General features: G+C 29.9%; 1 protein-coding gene across 4 annotated transcripts in view; it reads right to left on the reverse strand.

The window, feature by feature from the left end:
* The window catches only part of LOC136985018 (SMC5-SMC6 complex localization factor protein 1-like), a 386,884-nt gene that overhangs the window by 315,810 nt on the left and 46,599 nt on the right, over positions 1 to 24,475 (reverse strand). For all 4 annotated transcript variants that reach the window (XR_010882270.1, XM_067282201.1, XM_067282200.1 and 1 more), the window contains exons 5-13: positions 9,432 to 10,118; positions 9,097 to 9,300; positions 7,199 to 7,359; positions 4,278 to 4,400; positions 3,427 to 3,589; positions 2,454 to 2,601; positions 2,195 to 2,352; positions 1,294 to 1,382; positions 28 to 104 (exon numbers count right to left, since the gene is read on the reverse strand). Coding sequence is in view for 3 of the 4 variants with exons in the window: in XM_067282201.1 (XP_067138302.1) it covers positions 28 to 104; positions 1,294 to 1,382; positions 2,195 to 2,352; positions 2,454 to 2,601; positions 3,427 to 3,589; positions 4,278 to 4,400; positions 7,199 to 7,359; positions 9,097 to 9,300; positions 9,432 to 10,118 (1,810 nt within the window). In the remaining variant the exon portion in view is untranslated. The remainder of the gene's footprint in view (positions 1 to 27; positions 105 to 1,293; positions 1,383 to 2,194; positions 2,353 to 2,453; positions 2,602 to 3,426; positions 3,590 to 4,277; positions 4,401 to 7,198; positions 7,360 to 9,096; positions 9,301 to 9,431; positions 10,119 to 24,475) is intronic.

The raw sequence follows: 24,475 nt of genomic DNA on the forward strand, positions 1-24,475 counted from the left end.
AGAAATTAGCCAAAAAATGTACAATACCTTTTAGATGCTCTGTATTTATTCTTGTAATTTCTGGTGATAAAAGCTTGCTTTGTTTTAATGTTTTCTTTTCTATTCTGAGATGGTTTAAGTTCATTTTTATGAAAAAAATTACATAAATTATAAAAGTTTAAGCCTTCTCATAGAATTTGCAAGAGAAGTTATAATAAAAATAACTAATATTAAAAACTTAAAATATAGAATCCATATAAATATTTAATAGATGATAAATCAGATAAATGTTAGTCTCTTGAATTTTAATTCCTGATTTATCAACATTTTAATGCAGTTATTAAAATGAAACTAAGAGTGAAAAACAAAATTGATAAAAAAATTAATTTATGTAAAAAATACACACATCATTTGTAATACATTAATAAATTACTAACAAAGTTACAATTTTGAAAATCTTTTAGCTTCTAAAGCTGATATGTACTTTAAAAAATATTCAATAAACTAAAATATTTGTTTATGAACTCCAATTAAGCTGTCTTCATAATTCTATAGTTTAATCTTGTATATATTTTCCTTTACACTAATTAGTAATATTTGAAAATAATAATTCAAAACTATTAAAATTGAACTAAAACCCACGAAACCCTGTTGTTTCCATGAATTATTTATTACAAGGTGCATTTAATAGAAAACCAGAAAAGTGCTTTTAAGTCAGGAGGATGAGCAACAGTGTAATAATTTTGACACACGAAACTTCCAAGTCAGAGTCAACAGTAACTGAGAGTGGCAACATTGTTGATGCATGAGAACATAAGACAACAGAATGATAAAATTACTCTCTCTCCAGCAGTGCACAAAGAGTGGTGTAGTGTGTCTGATTTTTGATAAAAACCAACATTACACCAATCTTGCTTTGTGCACGCATGCACAAAGCAAGAGTGCACATACTACATGCTCATGCACTACTAGAGAGGCTGTTGTCTCAAGTGCTTGTGCATCAACATGTTGCCAGTCAGTTTCTGTTACTTCTGACTTGGAAGTTTCATGTGTCAAAATTATTACACTATTGCTCATCCTCCTGACTTTTAATGGCACTATTCCTGTTTTCTATTGAATGTGCCTTATACATTCAGTATTTGTGAATCCAATATTTGCAAATACTTTCTGGAAAGTTCTATTAATAAGCACAAATATTGTAACTTACATATTTTCTCATATAAAGATATAACATTGTATTAAATTATCAATTTCATTTAAAAATTAGATACTTTATGAAGTATTATACAAACTATTGTAAAAATACATACTTACCCAATATGGATTTTATCATCAAATTTTTCATTCTGATGAGTTAATAATTCTGATACTGGAGCTGGAGTAGGAAACATATATTGTCTAATCTATTGTTAAAATTAAATATATAATCATAAATAACTTCAACTAAAAAATTACTCTAAAAGAATTAAGATATAAATTATTTCATTATATTTTTAGTATAAAATTGATTTTCATGTAGATCTCATCAAACTAAAAACATATTAGTCTTGAAAAATGCTCTTATATTACTAATATAAAAGCAGTCGTCTGTGTGTAATAACTCCTGCAATTTTTGTCCAAAAAATCCAGATGAAATTTTGGTTGAATTCATTTTATGTTCTGAAGGAAAGTACAGGCTACTTATTTTGCGAAAATATTAGCTATAAAATAAATGTTTTATCGATTTTGGATCGGTGATCTCACTTATATTGCAGTGACCACATGATGTTCATGCTTGACGAGGGAATTTCCCTTAAGTTGCATTTTTAAATATTTTGGAAAATGGCATATACTTTGTTAAATTTAAACTTTATAAAAAGGTAGCCTCATAATGTCATTTCTATAACAAATTTTAAAAAAATCTTTCCATAGTGACCAAATAATGTTCTATTATCCAACTGAAAGTAACAATCTAACAAGACTGTTATCGCTCATCTAACTAATGTACATAATTCCGTGTTGATAAAACAAAGGTTTAAGAAAATGGCTTTATCAAGGGCTGCAGAAAAAGCATCACAACATCAATCAACAAACCAACACTAAGGTGTCTATTACTAAAGGAAGACAGCAAGGAAATCTTTTAAAAGACAATAGAGTGTATAAAGAAATTTTATAAAACAAAATAATTATTATTACAATGTTTTTAAATTAATAAAAAGTATTTGAGTTAACTCACAATTTTTCTTAATGACAACTGAATTCCATTATTTCCAGGTTTGTAACCCCACATTAAAAAGTACCGATCTAAAAGATATAGACAAACTTTTACTTTCAACCAATCTGGTTGAAGTGTTGTTAAAAATGATTTTAATTCATCTACAGTAGATATTGCATCTAAAAATATAAAAAAAATACAAATTAAATAATTTCAAACCATCAATAAATCAATTACTTTATTAATGATATCTAGACTTTTCAAAAGAAAACTAATTTACCGGCACATGATGATGATATTGCTAAGGCATATTTATCACAGTTGGGTCCTAAAGAACATATTATTTCATAGTTTATGTTTCTTTGACTTATTTGGCAACATTCAGCCACCAGTGAAATTAATCTTTGTATCAGAAGCAATGTGATATTCTATTAAAAAAATAACAACTTAATTAAAAAAGTAATTAAACAGTAATTAAACACTACTGATAGCTCAATAGTTCGATCAATGTTAACTTGCTTATAATTAAAATTTTTAAAAAGCAGGCAAATTTATGAAACAAAAATCACTAAAAAACTTAAAATAAATTTAACCCCTCTACAACCTCTCAAATTTTTTTTTTACACCCTATATATAAAGATACAGAATACAGATGGCAACCTTAAAATGGGGACAGTTACTAGATTGATTAGTAACCATGGTTAGAGTCTGCCATGATAGACATCATTTTGTGTATGGGAGGAGTGTCACAAACTCTGCTTTGTCAACACAAAAGTTTCCAATAAACTAATATTTAATTGTTAATATTGTAATTTAAAAAATTTTTGAGTGAAACAAATAATTAATTTTCCCATAAAATATGGAAGAATCATTTTTAACCATCAGAAATCATGACGAGATTTTCTCGATTCAGATTCCCAGAAAATGTCTGATTTTTCTGATTCTGATTAATTGTCCCCATCACTAATTAAAGGTTAAAAAAAATAAAACTGTATTATGATTAAATTTTAAATACCATTTATATTGCTCTTCTATCATATGCACATTGAAGTTTAATATTACATATAAACTAAAATTTTCTAATGCAGGGTGATTATAAAATTAAATTCTCTCAAAATTATATTTTTCCAATATCATTAAAGTTTATTTAAAATTGATACTAGAACAGTTATGGCATTAAATTTTTATTGTAAAGAAATGTAAACGGAAATTAATATTAACAAATAAGTCAAATACATATGATGCTTTCTTACTTTTTCTTTTTCACACATTCTGCTTGATAGCAACTTAACAAGTAATGAAAATAATCCATTGCAATTATGATTTACAGCACCCACTTCAGCTCTTGGCCAAAAAATATTAACAATCAATGGAGAAGTACAATGCATTCTTATATCTTTGGGAGGACAAGATGAACTAAATAATAAATACAGAATTATATATAACAACAAATGAATTTTTAACATAATAAAATTTATGATTATAGATTTAATATTACTAAGTAATTAAAACAATATAGTAAATGCACTTAGAAAAAGACTCTTGTTACTTAGATTAAAAGTATGTTTATCCCCAAAAAAGTTGTGTCAAAGCATATTTAAATAGATACAGAAATAGTTACATAATTTTTGAATTATTTTAAATTTTATTCCAAAAAGAATTTTAAAGTTAAAATTACACAAGAAAACTTTATTTATATAATATTATTTACACTAATTTGTAAATTTGATTTTTAGTTCATCTTTGTAACACACAAATCTTAAAATTATTTTATTTAATAATAAATGATATTTGAAAATTGAATGTATTTATGAATATGGAAAAAACCAAATAAGAGTTTGAACTTATTTACAGGCCTGTTTTAAGCAATAAATATATTTAAAGCCTGAAAGTAAACATGAAAAATCTATTTTAGGCTATGTATCTGGTGGTTAATTTATGGTTTTAATAACATTATTATTGAAAATTTAATACAATTAAATGTTTAAAACTAACAGTGAAATTTAAGTTACTTTAGCAATATTAGGATTTGAATGTACATATTTTAAGATTATAATTTAAATACACAATTTAAAATATTAATTATAAGAAATAATTTTACTACCTTTTTAAAAAATTCTGCATATCTTCTTCTAAAACACTCAAGATAAAATTAAATAACAACTGATTATTTTTCACAGATTGAGGAATCACTGCAAAATCATTTGTTGTTGTTAAAATGCTCCCACTATTTATAATAATAAAAGTTTGTTACAAAAATATATAAATTATAAATTCATTTTTAAAGAATTATAATAAATCATTATTACTAGAATATGGAGATATTTATATATATGATAATATAAAGAGGAAAAAATAAGAGAATTGTAATGAGACATCTTACATAAATTATAGATACAACGTTAAATACTGTTTTTCAAAAGTTATTAAAAAAACTTATACAGTCAAACCTCAGGTTTTGAACACCTTGCTTTTCGAACAACATTTTGAATGCCATATTTGCCCCGGTTGCTGAACAAGCTACTCGGAAAGAGTCTGCTACAGATTAGTGACACAGACTGTCAACTCCGCATACTTCCTGCATTAAAGAAAGTATATGGCTCAACCAATCAATAATGGGACTACCAATTCAGAAGTTAGTAGCACTGAGTTTGTCTTGAATCATTAGATGTCACAACACAAACTGTCGATGACATTATTCAAATTAGATTTCAATGCACATGCGGGTAAGATATTACTTCCACTTTTCGGTTCACATTGTAATTAATTAATTTGATTTAAATTCAATGTCAAAACTGCATTGAATGACATCAACGAATCTGTGTTTAAAGGTGCTTAACTCAAATTAAACAACAAAAATTTATTAACATTATTATATATTATAACAATAATATTTAATTTAAAGTTTAATTAACTGGCTATCTAGTACTAATAAATATTAAAATAATAGTTAAAACTTTGGTTTTTACACCAAAATTAGAAGCTATTGAAATATAATATTTTGGAAAGTGTAGATGAAGTACTTGTTGGTCTTGATTGATTTGGTTATACAGTGGAACCTCGCTTAACGAGCATAATTCGTTCCAGAACCTTAGTCGTAATGCGAAACAATTTTTCCCACAGAAATTAATGTAAAATATGATAATGCATTCCATGCCAAAAAAAAAATACACAAATACCATATTTACTTGCATATAAGACGAGGTTTTTATTCATTTTTCACTGCTTCAAAAACCTAGGTTGTCCTATACGCATGAGTGAAGGATCCTTTGCGTTTTTACAATAATTTTTGTTAACTGTGTATAGTTCATGCTGCCGATGTTAGCAGAGTGCTAACAAGATCAAAGGGAATGTTGCTTTAAGAGATGATCCAAAAAATAGTCAGTCACTTAGCAATGATTATAAATGTAGTTATTTCATATTTATTAAATTGGTATTTTTAATGAATATTTATACATTCTGAATTGTTAAAAATGAACATTTTCCTGTCATGTGCATTATAATCTTTTGGTTTTGCTACATGGGTATCAGGTGCATGGAAAAGCAATCTTCAAAAGCTGATAGCATTTATTCAGAAAATACTGCATTTTAAATTCACTCGATGGATCAGAGGACAATGCTTTGTGGAGTAAGAGTGAAAAAGAGAATTGTAACAAAGCTTCGAAGGACGAGTCCAAGTAGATAAAAGGTAATAGCATCAATAAAACATGGTTGTTTGCCTTAAATTAACATCAAATGCACGTATTATTTGTGATTAAACGAAATAAAATTAGAATTATATTAATAAATCTAAATTTCTTTATTTTGATCTTTAAAGTCACACCTTGACCTATATGCAAGTAAATATGGTATTTTATGTATAACATTTATTCAAAGAAAATTATATAATATACATTGTTAAGGAGCATAAATCATCACCACCTTTTCTTCTAGCACAGAATGAACCAACCTGGAATGCAAATTCGATTTTCAGAAAACAAACAAAAATCACAGATAATAGCATGATGGAGCATGCGTGCAATCCGGGACTTCCCATCTTTTTGTCACTCGTTATGCAAAACTTCGCTTGTTAAGCGAGGTTCCACTGTATTTTATAGACAGAGTTGAGTCTCTATTTATAGCACTTTTTAAAGTAGTGGTTTTGGTTTTCTGTCGGCAGTGATAAAACATTTTGCTTTTAATATGTATATAAAATGGATGTAGAGATATATAATATTATATTGCATTTGTAGGCACTTTTATGCATGAAATACAGCTAAAAAAGAAGAAAAAACAACTTTAATTTGGGAGTCAGGAACAGATTAATCCATTTTATATTGTTTATGGGAAAATTTGTTTTGGTTTGAGAACAAATCAGTTTTTCAACAAGTTTTAGGAACAAATTAAGTTCAAAACCTGAAGTTTGATTGTGTTGGTTATATAACATTAACATGTCTTTTACAAATCACTAAATGCACTTCTATATTAAATATTTTAAATAGCATTAAAAAATAAATTTTTAAATTATCTTTTATAAATTTTATTTGAATCTATTTCTAAATTACAGAAGATAAACTAGAAAAATCTCTAAGAATATATATTAATGGAATGCACAATAAACCAATAGTTAAGAAAAGATTAATATATTAATTGTTTCTCAATTTATTATATCTTTTTGCTATTATTATAAACTTTGAATATTAATTCATTATTGCTGGAATTCAAATAATAAATCACTAAATTTACAATATAAATAAATATCTTAAAAAGTGAATTTTACACTGATGAATTTAACATTTTAGATATAAATTTTATAAGTAAAAATATTTGAGTATACACTGAAGCAAAATTATATTCAGTTAAGCTTGAAAATGACATTATCCATAAATTACTTAAATATTGATTACTGTACATATGCCCCATTGTCACATGAAGGTTTTAAGCCAGTTTATGTATATGCAAATGGTATAGAATTAATAATTCTGCTATTGTAATTTTAGTAATATGAAATAATTTTTATTTTGCACTTAAAATTAATAAACTCACTCAATGACTTCTTCCAAAGAATTCCAAGCTGAATTTTCATTCTCATAAAATAATGCTTTCATGTAATATTGTCTACTGTTTTTATTAATTGGAGGATGAAGACATAAAACTTCACAAAGAAATGAATAAGCTTTATTTGCAAGGTGTGGATCTTCAGCTTTCTATATTAAATAAAAGTAATATATTTTAATATTAAAATTATGAGCAGTTATTTTAAAAAGTTAACAAAGTATTAATTTTTTAAAATAGATTATTACAAAATTTCTTTTTATATTAATAGCTACATACAAATGTAAATAAATAGTAACAACAGTCAGTAGCAGCTGAGCATGACATTCACAACATAATATTATTATGTTGCATATTAAAGCGTGTATTATAATATAATATATATATATGTGTGTGTGTATATATGTATACATGTATGATTATTAACTAATGGCAAACGACGTTAGATAACTTCTTCACAAAAAACAAAAGATGTCAAATGAGAAAGAACCTTCCTCATCACAACAATAACTTCTTTCATGAAAATCAAAAAAGTTCTAGTAATGTTTTATGAATAAATATCGATATTAGCAATAAATAAGTCTATAATTAATGTAATAAAAAGTATTTAACAATAAATGTTACAAAATAAAACAAACAAAAAAACCTGATAAATTTTTTATTCTCTGTTCTGTTTCACTTAACCCCATTATTTACCTGTTAAGATGACCTCATTTAGCACTCAAACTCATTGGAACGTATCCCCCGCGTTAAGTGGGGTCTTACTGTAGTAATAATAAAGCTAATGATGCAATATAATAATAAAAGAACTAAATTAAAATTCTAAAAACTTGAACCTACATCATTTAGATCAGTGATTCTCAAAGTGGGGGTCGCGACCCCCAAGGGGGTCGCTGAAAAATTGATTCTAGATCAATTTTTTTCAAATATTTTATAAATTTACTATGGGTTCATGTTTAGAAATAAAAACTATATAAAATAATTTTTACTTAAATAAATTGCACATATAAATAATAAAAAGAATATAAATATTTAAATACGAGCCTAACCCCCTCCCTCCGGGATGTTTTTCGACACATACTCATTCTTCGGGGGTCCTTTGAAATTTTTAAGTGCAAAAGGGGGGTCGCGGTCCAAAAAGTTTGAGAAACACTGATTTAGATTAAGTGCTTAGCGTCTTATGCACTCGGCTCTTGCCACTCAGAGAGAGGAAACTTCCAATGACTTATAAACTAAACACTAAATTTTCAAAGGCCCAGTCTTCAGAAACGCTTCAAAAGTGGGTCCTAATATTTGAACAAGGAGCTATTTATGTTCGTAGTTACGTGTTCACAAAGTTTCATTTGAATCGGAAACCCGAACATCCAGTCCTCTTCTTGTAAGTAACAGTTTAACATGTTACTTTTGCTTTCCAGATGCCAAACTGATAAAGCTAACAGCACCTGCATTAATTTGTAAGCAAAGCTAGCGGCGATAAATAATTTGAAGTGAAAAGAAAAAAAAAATTAAAAACGGCAAATGGTTGGCAAAATTTTTAATTTTCTAGAGCAACCTCTGAATATGCTGTTTAGGAACCACTTCTTCAACATCACTGAAATACATATTAAGACAACTGACATTCTGCTATTTTGAAAAAGTTACAGAAAAAAAGCATTGTCAATCAAACTGATAACTTAGGTTAAATTTGCAAATTATTTTAATATAGCTTTTACTTTATAAATAATTTTTTTATCTACTAATAGAGAATATCTGATGTAAAAAAATAACTATTGTACTGTATAGATTGAACTTCTAAAATTTGTAGAATGAATATTTCAGTAAGATTTCAAATTTATCAATAAAAATAAATAAATTAAATATAACAAATATAAGTAAATGCATTAAATTACCTGTAATATTTCAATTATTATAACATTTAATACTTGATATGATGGATACGTTTCTAAAGAGAGTAGACAATTTGCAAAATAGATAGCTTCTGCATATTCTTCCTCTTTTATTGAAGAAGTAAAAATGGATGGAATTTGTAAGCTTGATTCTTCTTCATTTTCTTGAAAATACTGTAATTTTCCTTTAGATGCAATTTCCTCACTCTATTAAAAAGAAAGTTAATATTTTGTACACCATGTTGTTACAGTTATTTATAATTTCAAAATGAAAATAATTAATCTTTTTTAAAATTAAATTGCTAACTGAATACTGAATTTTGATATATTGCATTTACGAGTATATAACTCACCTTGTATGGATAAATTAAAGGCATTGTGCAAGGAGTTTGTTTTAAATAAAACTCCCATAAATTTAATCTTGAGTTTTTCAGAGTTGATGGACTGTTTGTTTCATCTTCAAAATCTGATGATGATGATAAAAGTGAAGCGGAATTTAAATCTTCTAATGAAGTTATGATTGATTTACGAAGTTTAACATTTTTAGTTATTCGATCAGAAGGCACTGGGTTTTCAGTTAGTTTATCATCGTCAGATATATTTGTTTCACTTATTTTTTCATATTTTAAAAATTTTGTCATTTTTGTCTGTGTTGTTTTTTTCATATTTAAACTTTTAAAATTTATTTTACAAAGTTTTTTCCTGTTAATTGGATAAATTTGGCTAGAATTAGTTTTTACACTTTTTGTAAAGTATTTACTTTTAGCAAATTTATTATTCTTGCAATATCTTTCAAAATTACCACCACTAATATTTTTTAAAGAAGGATATTTTTGATGATGACAACACAAAGTAAATGATTCAAAATTTTTTAACTTTTCAATTAATGGTACTAATTTTTTATCTGTGCAATTTTTAAAATTATTTTCTTCAAAAGATAATTTGTTATTCCAATATGTATTAAAATAATTTAAAGATGATTCGTAATTTTTTATATGAAAAATCCATGGATCGGGTTTAGGTTCCTAAAATAATAAAAAATACAATTTTTTAACACAGAAAATATTATCACCAATTCCATAAATAATAACTGGTTCAAGCACTGATTTAGATTTTACTTAAATTTTTTATTAAAAATGTTTAATAGAAACTTTTATAAAAATCATCTTTGGAAGTTGTTACAAAAAAATATTTATCAAGGCTTTATGCAAACCTACCATATCAATTTTATATGAGCAGAATTTCTCCTAAATATTGCACAATTAATTTTATTTACCAATTTTAACTTTCTGTCAATTTAAAATTTTATGTAATACTACTCTTCATTAAAAAGGTTCTATATAAAGATATAATATTCCAAATGGCATCTGTATCAAAAATAAAGACTAAGTGACAGAAAATCAAATTCCAAAATAACTACACAATATCTAATATCAATCACTTCTTTCACATAACTATATATGTAAGAAAAAATGCATTATCATTAGAGTTTTATCATTTAATGTCTATCTATTTCATAAAAATAAAATCCAGTTCAAGCTTGAATCACAAACTCAAAAGTACAAACACATATATAATATATACATATACATTTAATTGCATAATGCCTTAAAGAAACAATTTTTTATAAGCAGGTAAACTAAACTTGCATATAGTCCATTGCTGTATTAGACTGCAGATAATAGTAGAATTAGCATGTACCAAAAACATGTTAGTTATAAAAGACTGCTTTAATCAATGTATTTTGAGTTCTGGCTAGTTATCATTAACTTCAGGTAAATAGACACTTTTAGGTTGTCTTTTAACACTCAGTTTCACATTTCTGATGATTATAACTGCAATTAGACCTAGTTAAAACTGATAGAAATTGTAAAATGCACATACCTATAAGCTTTTTACAGGTGTGCGTCTCGGAACAAAATATAAAATAAAATAAAAGTCCGTTATAAACGTTTTCGAAGCATTGCGGTTCTTCTTCAGGTAACTTGAACTTCCTAATCGAATACACTTCAATTCAAAGTTGTTATGAAATATAATACGGAACATTATCCCGCACAAATCGATGACGTCATTACGGATTTGTGCACTATACTTGCTGTGTGCTATCTTAAGAGTTTTATCCAGGAGGACCTGCCAGGCTGTTGATAGAGTGATTTTCTCCTTGTAGTTAATATTTTTACCCTTCTTAATTGTATTTAAGCATATGTAAATATCCTCAAGCCATCTGAGGTGGTCTGTGAGGTGGATGGGGTGTATCATTCATACACCCACCCACCGCGAGGACCAGCTCAGATGATCCGCGTGGTGGGACTATTAAGAATATTGTATTCGTGAGAGAAATGTGTAAAAATTATGAACTGATTTAAAGTAAAATATCTGAATTTTAAAATTATTTCTCTTATTTAGAAATTAATTTCAAAGATCTTTATTCCCTTCACAAATTAATTTTGTAAAGTTAAGAAGAAAAAAGAAATGAATAGAATCTATGAAAATATTTTGAGATTTTTATTCAGTATGAATATGATTCAAAATTCTGATGTTTATGACATTGAACTAATTGACAAGTCATACTCTGTCAAACCATATATTAATGGGTTCTGGTTAGGTACTTCTAAAGTTAAAATTCAAGATGAAAATAATGTAATAAAAACTAAGAAACTGCATTACTTTAATTGATGCTGTCTTTTGAAAGTTTTGATACTGAAAAATTTTGCCACTTAATTTTGTAAGTCTTAATTCTTTATATTAAAAAAAAAAACCTGTTTAAACTTAACCTTATGTTTATAACATTGTTTTTGTTAGGTTTTAAGAAATTTTGCCTCTTAATATTGATATTATTAAAAAACTACTTAAACCATCAGATATTTTTTGTGAATAAATCTTAAACTTAATCATGGAAACTAAATGATTTCAATAAAAAAACTTATTACTAAAAACTGTATCTTTTGTCATTTTTAGAGCTGGAAATGGATTTTTCCTTTCTAGAAAAATCCATATAACTAAATTGAACCATTTAAAATTAAATAAAATTAGTTTACAACAAATAACAAAAACAAAATAACCCCCCAAAGGAGCAGATGTATACATGTATGTGTATGCTTTTTTTTATATATATATATATATATACACACTAAAGCATAGTAGAGATTTTCAATCCCTACGAAGAAAGTAGTATTGTTATATATATATATATATATATATAACAATACTACTTTCTTCGTAGGGATTGAAAATCTCTACTAGTACAATCTTAAGAACTTTTTTCCTATATTCTGAAGAACGTATCCTATAAATTTTATTATCTGTCAACAAATCCCATTCCTGATAGGGACAAGTAAAAAATTTTAATTAAAGCAATTACTGCATATCAAATTTTAATCTATTCATAAATCATCCAAGCAACAAGTTGCTTAACTTTCCTGGCAACATTTGGTGCCACCATCTATTACAATATTTTATTCAAAAGAACCTTTTATATTTTTAATTATTATAAAATACAAAAAGCTTAATTTTGAGGGTAGGGATGAGTTTTATATATATATAAAAAAAAAAAAAAAAAAAAAACACTCATAACAAACGAGTAAAATTGTCATTAATCACACCCTACTCAAGATATGACGTGACCCCCTCTATTTCCTCATGTTAGTCTTTAACCATTGAAATTTAATAGCATCAATCCCACTAATACACAAATCTCTTGCATATAATGTTTGCATATAAATGTTAATGATGGAATGATACCAAAATTTATCCAGATTCCAATTCTTTTGAATACTTTCTAAAGTTTATTTTAGTTTAAAAATATTATATTAATGATTTACATTATGAGCAGGTACAGTCATTAATTAATAAACATCACACCCTTAAGAACAGAAAACAACTGGGAAATCCAGAATCAATCTTTCGAAAGAAATGTGAAAATTTTCCATTTATATGTGGATACATATGCTTTTATTGTATACTCCAAAATAAATTTGTAATCTTATTTCACATACAGTTAATATTGCAATATTAACCCCCAAAGAAATTACAGCTAATTCCCTTTTAATCAAAGAAATATCCCATCATGCCATCTAGGGTTGCCATCTTTGGAAACTGTTTTGTTGGCCAATGTAATGATCGGGAGGAGGGGAAGATAAATGAGAAGCTGCACGTTTCTCACAATGGGCATGTCGTGTAAATGATTTAACTCCATTGTATTTAACACTAAATGAGGTTTGGCAAATGATGCAATGAGCTGAACAAATATCATCATTGCCACAACTTAACTAACTTTTGAATTCATTCACTCGAGCCACAAATGTCTAGATCAGGAGTAGAGATCCCGTGGCCTTTTTAAACAAGCTTTCATATTGTTACATTGATTAATATATCTTAACTAATTTTGGCAATACGGCAATTCCGCTAAGAGATAATTTTTGGTAAAAGCTGTTATCTAGCCGCAATAAGGCAGTATTGTTTATCTAATTGTAGTTCTTGGAGACAATAAAGCAGTCATCTGAAATGTCTGTTGCCAGCAACGTCGGTATGGAGAACTGGCAATAAACACTACACCCAATAACAGACGCAGAATTAGCAAGGCATAGCATCGCACCTTCGGATAAATGTATCATGACGAGACTTGGAGCAGAATATGGAGGAAGAGTAAGTGTTGGATTTTGAACGAGAGAACGCATTAATGAATCAGTTTGGAGTTGGCAGTGAAGTGTAGTGGTCATGTGTATGAGATGTCATCATAGAGATTGCAAGATTCTTAGACAAGGGCGTCGCCAGCCAATGGGCCAGGGGGGGCAAGATGATATAAATTGATAGAGGATATGAATTGTATGTAGGTAAAATAAAAACGATTCATAAATTTTAAGAAGCTTAAGAAGATTATTTTAATTAAAACATAATCTTCTTGGGTTTTTCGCGCGGGAATTATAAATCGGGCAATAAATGACTTAGCATTTAAATAATTTTTTTCGCATGTCTAGAGAGGGGCAACTGCCCCTCTGCCCCCCCTCTGGCGACGCCCTTGTTCTTAGATCCTGATAAGGTTAACAAATGCCTCTTCAAGAACTAATGCTGATCAGCAGCATGAATAGAGTGATATAATGACAAAACAAAATAACTTGAACATTTTATTGTAAGGTCAAGGTAACACCAAGTATATATATGATATGTAACAAGAAATAAAAATATTCAGAAAAAAATTAACATTTCTTAAATCTTAAATCACTTCTTGGCCAAAATGAGTTTTCTGAAGAGCACTTCACTTAGTAAAAATGATTAATAAAGAAAAATATTCTTTTGAACATTTCAAACAATATGAATCAGTTATAGACTTGCTAATCAAGGAATACAATGAATACAAAATCGCTGACCTGGACAGCAGGTCAGGTTTGTTCAGAGATTTTGAGAAGCAAGACATGACCTTCAAATTGGCTTTTCAACCTCACTTAGTTGATATATCTGAGGTCCCAGAGAAGCTGCAGATGGAGTTAATTGAGTTCTTGCAAGATGATATTCTGAAGTCATTGGAAGAGTCCATTTAAAGAAGAGCCCATTCAAATATGGAAAAATGCTGTCGAATATCCTCACCTCAGGGAACACTCATAATGCTTGCTCTCCGCTTCAAAGGTAAGCAGTTAGCAGCTTCTCAAGAACATATCACTGCGAATCTACGTTCTCCTACTTAACACAAATTAAGACATCCTTAAGATCATAAATTACAGATGAACACCTAGAAAACTAGTTAAGACTAGATACATCCACTTTGCAGCCTGATATAGCACTTCTTTCTTGCAAAAAAATAGTGTTGCCACCTTTACAAAATTGCTGACCTGGACAGCAGGTCAGGTTTGTTCAAACAGAAGTTCCTGATGCATGCGCAATGTCATTTTACAATGCAAAGAATAATGTGCATGCTGGTTCTAAATCAGTTACAGTTAGAGACTAGGGACTTGTGTAGGAGTAACATACAAGCAAAAAAAAGTCAAGAGGCAGGTTGCGCGTCACACGTCAGCATAAACAGAGTAACATGGCGGAATGGCAGATGAGTTTCAGTGAGTGTGAGGTCTTTCATTGTTCAAATGGTGTAAATTTATAATGATATTTGCAAGAACTTTGTTTCATCATAATTTCACAACTTCTACGAAATTCCTGGACAAAATTAATAGTCCACCTGGACAGTGAGTCAATTCCCAGACTGTCCGGGTGAAAACCGGATGGGTGGTAACACTACAAAAAAACAATCTCAGAAAAGTAACTGAAAGGTAAGGCGTTAGCTTAGTTGTTTAAAATAATATATATTATATTTACTCGCGTATAAGACAAGGTTTTTATTCATTTTTCAGTGCTTCAAAAACCTAGGTCATTCTATATGCATGAGCAAAGGATTCTTTGTGTTTTTGCATAATTTTTGTGAACCGTGTATAGTTCATGCTGCCATTATAGGTCTACAGTCTATTTATTGTAAGATGGCACCTATTGTTGAAAAATTAAGACACCCCTCCTTTGTTTATTGGTTTAATCTACGTCTATCAATTAAAACCACATTACATCCCTTTGTTTGCAGAAAATAGTTCCTCGTTATTTATAAAATCAGTAATGAAATACAGGCCTCTTAGCAATGATTCTAAATGTAGTTATTTCATATTAGTTAAATTGTTAGTTTTAATGAATATTAGAACATTCTGAATCATTAAAAATAAACTTTTTCCAGTCATGCCCATTATAATGTTTTGGTTTTGTTTTCCATTCATCATGTATTAACCATTAATATACTTGAATAATAATTCTAAACTAGTTTGGCCTGACATGCTTACGCCAAACTAGTTTGGCGTAAAATTGGGTTTTGCTGGTAACATATATATTTGTATTGACACATTGTTAGTATGCACTCTCCCGATGGCAGTATAAGATAGTTAAAAGGGTTAATTCTGTATGAAAGTTAAATTAGTATTTAAATTATTTGCATTTTGCACTAATTTTTTTTTTTTTTTTAAATTTTATAATGCTGCCTTCTTGGAAGGGTGTTAGCTCTCATGCGGATTTCAAATGAGAAAATGTTCTAGACCGGTCTAGACTGACTCATGAAAAATCAATTTTTAAAACTCAAAATGGCGGTAAACTTGGAGCGAACAAGTATTTTTACACAGAGTAGCATTTGAAAATTTAACGAATTATAGCATAATCTGTGAATCGTAACAAAAACTTTCATAATTATAACGGGAAATTCATTTTATATTATAAGTAAACATATTAAACATTCAAAATAATTTTACATAATACTTTTCAATTAAAGTAACATTTTGTTTATATTTTAAACTGTTTTGCCGACCGCCTGCCTTGATTTGAAACTAGATAGCCCGATAGTTTAATCAATCGGTACATTCCAGTGTGCACTGAACAAGATGGCAGAAGCAAACAGCACTACATTAGCATTTGCAGTCTTATTTTGTCAAAATAACATTGGATTAAAACAGATGATGATTATGAAATATTTTAATAATAGCTGCTGTTGTTGCTGTGAAGAAGCCTAAAAGAACTTCTCCATACAAAAACGATCACATTTCATCCTTCCTTTTCAATGGTTGTGAACTATAAGCTTGATGTTTCTATTAAAGCAGCTGAGGTAGACAAATCAAGAAAACTAGAGAGCAAAAGAAGTACTACAGTCTCGAATATGAACTAGAAATCTTCCAGGCTACAGGTGAAAAAACACATCTGTCTTCTCTTAAATGCATTAAAGATGATTCCACCCACATGAATTGAATCGGAAAGGGCATTCTGGTAGCAGGCTTTTCATTAGTTAAATAAGAACCAGATCGAGTGATTGGAGTATTGACCATCTTTGCTTTTTAAAATCTTATAAAAATTTACAATAATATTTTGTATTTTGTTTTATTTAAAAACAAAAATTATTTTTTAACTTAAGTTACAAGTTTGATCTAAGTTCACTTTTTTTTAAAATTTTCAACGTAATTCAAAGCATTTTATTTTTTGTTGTTGTTGTATGCAGTTTCCAGCAAACTTTAATAAGTTTTTTCTATTTATGAAAATTTCTACGTAATTCAAAAGTAATTTTTAATATCTATCTTACACAGCATTATCAATTTGATTTTGGAGGTTGCAGAACGTATTAAATTACTTTTGTGAGATAAGCAGGGGACCAGGGGTTCTGACCTTCCTGACCACTTAATTTCCACGGGCTGGTAAAACCCGATCTCTGCGTCGGTGGATGGCTTATTAGGAGGGAAAAAGTGAGTGGGGAGGTGCGTCGGTACGTGGCGTCTTTCCGGGAAAGAGATAGACAGTAGACAGGTCAACAAATAAAACCTTTATTTAATTAACCAAGGTCAACATACAAAGAACGGTTACATGTCTATCGACTAGCTACTATTCGAGTATATGCAGTTAAATGCGGTTACAAATTCTAAAAAGAGGGCTATGAATTGCGCCTATTCTGTTCTAAAAGAGAGAGAGAGTTCACAGAGTTCTAACAAATACCTTTATGTGAGACTGGACGGTATGGCTGAAGTATGGCGGTGGCTGACGGTATGGAAGATCTGCTGTTGAATGTCTTCTCCGACAGGATTCAAGTCCGAAGCATGGAGATTGATAGGCACAAATACAATAATAACTTCCGTGTGCTGACGTGCCCTGAGGGTCAGTATCACGCGCTTATATAGCATTAGCGTGGGAAAGCAGTCCGTTGTTGACGACAACTTGCAATTCTTGACGGCTAAGTGTCAACTTTCCCACCTAACTGTTGATAGTTAAAGGAGACCTCTGCTCCGATTCTCTGCGAGAAGCTTTTCCAAGAGGGAACTTTCCTTTCCGTTCGAAATTATTAAATTCCATAAAACTATTAAATGAAAGGAAACAAAGTTTCCTTTTAGAGTAAAATCCGCGGTCTCGCACTTTAAAAAATAATAATAAAAAAATAATTATATCATTTGATTTCAAGATATTTTCTATATCTTAAAAATAATTAATTCTATCCCGGGATCCCGGAAAACAGTTCACTTTTATCTCGGAATCACGGGACAAGCAAAAGACCGGGAAATGAGAAACACTAGTACCGACCGAGCGCAATCTCTCCTCTCTCTGACAATATGAAAGAAAAGTCCGCTGTGACGGACGTCGCCTCGTATATGGGGCGTTGCGTACTCTCTGCTTTGTCGACACGAAAGTTTCCAATAATCTAATACTTGTTGTTAATATCGTAATTTTAAAAACTTTTAATCTTTGACTGAAATAAATTGTGAGCCCGCAGGTTTTGAGGGCATAAATTCGAGAGTTAAAAGGGGGTTTATGACCCGCAAGTTCGATAGGAAATCGATCGGATGTTGATTACACATCCGATCAGAAAGAGAAAACATAAATCCAAGGCATCGCGATCAGATCAGAAAGAGAAAACAGAAGTCCCAGTCATCGCGAGTCAGCAAAATAGTCATCGAGCATTGAATAATAGACTGGCTCAATGCCAATAACGATTGTATAAAAACCTGATCGACTCTGGAAAGGGCGCGATCGTCCAGGAAGGTCTGAATCCAGTGTCTCCAGTCCCGGACATAAGACTGATTCCAGCTTCCATAGTCCAGGAGGTCGTCACATATGGTCATCGGACCACCTATCAAGGTATACCGACTTTGTAAACTCTCTCCCACTAGAAGTTATTGGTTAGATCGCGATTAGCGATAGGGATATTTTATCCGCATTTTAGCAGTAATTATCTGTATATCTTTATTTTATGTGTATCTTTAGTGTATGTTCGCTTTTGTTAGTTAATAAACCTTTATTGTTATTTGTCAAACCTGTCTCCTGTCAAAGTAAGGACGCCTGTCGACTTACTGACGCACCTCACCACTCACTTTTGCCCTCTTAGCCATCCAACGACAATGAGGTCGGGTTTTACCAACCCGTGCAGAGTAAGTGGTCAGCGAGGTTTACCCCCTGACCCTCTGCCTATCTCACAAAATAAATAATTTTCTTATAAAATATGGAAGAATCGTTTTCAAGAATCGGAAATCGCGATGAGATTTGCTCGATTCCGATTCCGATTAATCGTCCAATCACTAGTAAATGTACTATTTACCAAACTTAAATAACGAGCTTACGTGTATAGTACAGTTCATACACGCGTCTACTCGTATTCCTCGAATGTCTGGCTCGCGATTCTACACGCAGCCATGACCCATACTTGTCTACTTTCATTTCAATAAAAAGACTCTCAGTGAACGGCAAACATTTGGATAGATTTGAACCAAAAACTACTTATTCACAATATTCTGTATTCGCCAAATAGCAGGCATCAGTCATTTAGGATTTGTTAAAACGGCATGAGTAGCACCGGTTTTTAAAGGAAAGCTGCTTTGAAGCAACTTCAAAGCAGCTTTTTAGTGATTAGTGATACACAGTAATCACTAATCCGCTATAATTCTTTTCTTCTGCTAGCTCAACATACAAATTATGTTCATTCAAAATTTTGAAAACCATATTCATGTTCATTTTTATCTTTTAACATATAATCCACTAAAATCTTTTTAGTATCTTTAAATTACCCAACAAAATTTTAATTTAATTATGTTAATTATTAATTAACTTACATTCACTAAATACCGTTTAATCAAATAATTTTTCTCCATAGACATTCCTCATAAATACAATACAACTCCGGATTATCCGAGGTAATGTAGACCGATACAATCTCGAATAACTGGATACTCGGATGAAACGGACGGCAACGGCCATTTTGGATTAAAAATTACAAATATAAAATATTTATAAAGTATATTACTTTTAAGCCTTTTTTTTTATAGCTTAGTGCATTTAGTATCTAAGTACAATAATTTTTACTTCATTTATTACACAGCTAATACACCTACAAGTTTTGAGAATAAAAGGGTAGTTATATTTTAATATGAATGATGTCTCTCACAATGAAATTAAATAATAAAAAGTAATAAAAACAAATCATTTTGTAATATATGTTACCGTTTTGAACTTTATTTTATGAATTACAGTATAAGAGAAGTAAAGTACAGTATTCAGTTACAGATTTGCCTCGGATAATGCGAAACCTCGGTTAATCGAGATTCTACTGTAGTTTCGAAATTATGCGCGCTATAAGCGAAAAAACTGTGCATCCATACTTTTAATCTTTCTGTAATGACTAGTTATCATTTCGTCACAAGGAAAAAAAATTACTTTTCCTATTACGTGTTAAGCCTGGACTCCACATTACCTGAAAACAGAAACTCAGAAACAGAATTCAAACATACAGAGTTTTCGTTTCAGTTTTGTTTTCGTTTTAACTTGACTCCACTAGCACGTTACGTGGAACTGCGCCATCTGTTGATCAGTTTTGCAATTGTCGTAGAGTCAAAGATGGACGACGCTACGGATTTTGCCTTGCTTTCTCTGCATTTATTAACAATTTCATTGTTAATAATCTTTCAATTATTTACATTTTTTGTCGTATTTTCTAACTTCTTCAATGAATAATTCCAAATCTATTTGTTTCCTCGTCCTTTTCGCTACACTTTCCGCCATTACGACAATCAAAGTACACGTGACTACGCGTCACAAATCCTTGCGTTTTTATTGGTTGCAGTACGACAGAAGCGCGGAACGAAAACGGAAAAGTTAAATAATTTTTAACTCTGCTTTCAGTCTTGTTTCTGTCCAATTGAACGTTCCAAAACTGAAAGTTTCGTCAGTTTGGCTTTCAGTTTTACGATTACGTCGCGGATTCCGGTAATGTGGAGTCCAGGCTTTAGCCAACTTAAGATATGACAGAAAAATTAGAACAGATGAATTAATATTAAAATTACGGAATAGTTAACCTACAACAAATAATGAAAACAAATTATATTTAAAGTTTACTTTAACTAATTTTGTGCTAATAAGCGTCAAATGCAAAATAAAAGCATGTTTTATTCTAATAGCAATATGCAACGAATTTTTCACTTCGTACGAGAGCTCATAAAAAACCTGTTAACAGCGGAATAACTAACCAAAAAGTCTGTATAATGACGACTGAATAATTTATATAAAAGATATAGATATAAGATAATAAAACAGATTAAAAATTAAATAAACAGAACGATAATGAGATTTTTTGCCTACAGTGCTAAAATTTGTTCTCTTTTAACTACTACAGTTAGATTTTTTTTTTCAATTAGCTGGGGACATATTCTGAGTTGTATGGTTAAACTAACGAATACGGAAAAATAAATTTCTATCGGAATCACGTGATTACCGTTTAATTAACAGTGATGGCGACGTTCGACGTTTTAGAGATGAAAACTTCGGCCGCAATCTCGCTATTACTTCACGAGCAATTGGAGAGAGAGAAAATTAGCATTGGACGTTACGAATCTCGGTTTTCGTCTTCGAGATAATGCTTTTCGGCTGAATGATTTACGCTTTAAAGAACTTTGTCGTCTTACGAAGCCATTACCACTACATTTAGCAATGAATTACGAGAAAAGCTACAGCCGGGCCGGATTTACAAGCTGTATAAGCTGTAGCTTAGGGCCTCGAGTTTGAAGGGAGCTCAAAAATGTCTACAAAAAAAGAAAATTGAAAGTCAAATTTTCTAATAATTTTTTTTTACAACCAATAAAATATACTTTACTTTTTATTTTGTGCAGTATTTAATTATATTAATAATCGACATTGTTTATATTACATTTCTAATGATTTCTTCTTTTTAATATAAAATTCATTTAATTTTTAAAGGTAGCTTTTTTTGCTATCAAAAAATGACGAAAACATTTTTAGTGTTTCCTTTTTTAAATTGTACCTTATTTTATAATACATCGCAAATACTTTTTAACAATAAAACATTTATTATTAAAATTAACATGTTTATGTTAATTCTTTTTTTTTTTGATACAATTGATTTCTAAAATTGTAAAGTGTTGGTAAGGGCCTCACACAGTTTCAAGGGCCTCGAAATGCCTAAATCCGACCCTGGTTAGAGCCGAAGCGTTTTAACCAATATCTCGAACTGACAAGTTGTAGTTCACTGGCTTGCGTTGTGCCTTTTTATAAGTATTTGGATGACATTTTAACACACAAAAAAAATTTGGCTACAAAATACTAAAAACACGTGCGTCGTTGAAAAACGGCGGGTTACAGTCACGTGACAAAAAGATAATGTTAACTAAATTGTGATTGGTGAAAGCATAGAATCCAGACGCATCTCAACCGATTAGCCGTAGCGAAATCCACTTAACGTGGAGCAGAGAATAGCGATTTGTCAAAGATTCGTTAACTGTCTTTCTCTAAGGAGACTTATCGAATGTCCCGTATAGCTCTCGTTGAGTTATCGGAAGAGCTCAGAATAGGTCCCCATGGTGAGATTCAATATCCAAATAAATTTGGGCAACGACGTTTTTCTTCAGCATACACCACCCTCGATATTCGGACCGCCACACCATTGGGGCCAATGATATCAAACGCTTGCACAAATTCAAAAATCAAAATCTCTACGACTGCATTTAATATACGTGTATTTAACAAAGAACGCGGGGCATGCTTCAATTACAGATTTGAAATTTTGAATACACTATTAATAACTGAATGTCAGTGAAAAGTGAACCTTTCAATCAGAATATTTTAAAGCAAAGAGAAGAGTGATATTTATATTGTTTAATTTAGTGAATTCATTCAAACAATACCTACCTCGCGGCGTGTTAAAGAAAAACATTGCGCGTTTTATAATTATTCATTTTTGATAGCCTTTACTTGCACTTCAATTTCACAAGATAAATCCTGATGTTCCTTATAGACTTCTTCCCCTCTAAAGAGAGAATTATTTGATAGGAACATCAGATTTTGTGAAATTACTCGACTTAAATCAATATTTAATTATTTAATAAAGTTCTATCTTGAGGAAACCGTGTTTTGTATTTTCGTTTCTTTTCTTTTCTTTCGAAGACACAATGTAGTGCGTAACTATAAACACTGGGCGAAAATTTTTTCAATCTTTTTATTGGTCAACATAATAAAGGATAAAAATTCGCCCAGTGTTTAAGTTTCGTCACACATTGGTCTTTCAGAAAAGAACAGAAGTGAAATTTTAATAGGTTTTTAAAAAAACTATTTAAATTATTTTCCTTCAGTTAGGGAAAAAATTAAAACCTTATGTAGAATTGGTAATAAGTCATTTTGAGATAATTTTGAAATTAGTTAGCATTAGTTTATTAATATGATGTAGTTACATTCAGGGACTCCGTTCGTCATGGCGACTGGTGAGATTTTGATTGCACCTTGTTTCGTCGGAAAATATTTTACCCATTTCACTTTTTCTGTTTATGTCTCAACAATGTTTAGTTTAAAATTGACTCAATTACTACTACTAATGTCCGGTATCGAGCCGAACCCAGGTCCTCTTCAAAAAAACTCCAACGAAAAGAGGTAGACCACCAGCAAACCGAACTACGCAATCTTCTTTTAATACAAAATCAACTGAAAGTGAAAGCAACTTGATTACCGAGTATATTCAACCACGAAGAGTGGAATCGACTGCTCCGGTAAGTGAAAACTCTACTTTGAATCCTTCATGTGCAACTTTAAATATGGAACTATCGGACACTACAACTGCACTTCCTTGGACAAAGCTAGTCGATTTGATTACTTCTAGTAACGAAAAAATAGAAAATCAATTTTCTTTAATCCGTAAAGAAATTACACTTATCCCTCGATTTACACGGAAGATAGGTTCCTGAGAAAAACGTGTAAATCGAATTTGTATCTTTTTGAATGTAAAACCGTGTAAACGGTTTTACATTCAAAAAGAATTTACACGGTTTTACATTCGAAAAGTATGCAAAAAACCCATAATTTCGTTGTTTATTAATTATGAATTTTTTTCAATTTTTAAAGGTACATAAATTAAACAGTAATATTGAAAGGCAAAAAAAATATATTCTTTTATTAATTAAATACAAAATACAAAGGAACAAAAAATAAAATCTGAAAGATTCATAAAAATGTAATGTAATGTAATGTAAAAAAATGTAATTAAAAATAATGTAATCGTTTGTTACTTATGAATATGAAAAATTAAAATTTTCTGGTTTAAAACTATGTGCAATGAATGCAACTTCGTGCGTATGGGGGAGTACCCTATATCGGTTTGTCGGTTACTATTTGACGGATTGAAATAAAACTGTCACCTAGTATCCTAAATATCAACTATAACATATAATTAAGGTGGATTGGAATATAGATGTAGATTACAGTTAAAAATTGTTCCTTTTGATCATAGCCAGTTTATTTTCTACATTTATTTTTTAAACCGTGTAAAAGCGAAAACGTGTAAAAGAAGTACCGTGTAAAACGAGGGATAGATGTATTACTATCCATAATGAAATTAGTAACT

The sequence above is a fragment of the Centruroides vittatus genome, unplaced genomic scaffold (assembly GCF_030686945.1).
Source record: "Centruroides vittatus isolate TY-2023 unplaced genomic scaffold, ASM3068694v2 contig_943, whole genome shotgun sequence".
Taxonomy (NCBI): Eukaryota; Metazoa; Arthropoda; class Arachnida; order Scorpiones; family Buthidae; genus Centruroides; species Centruroides vittatus.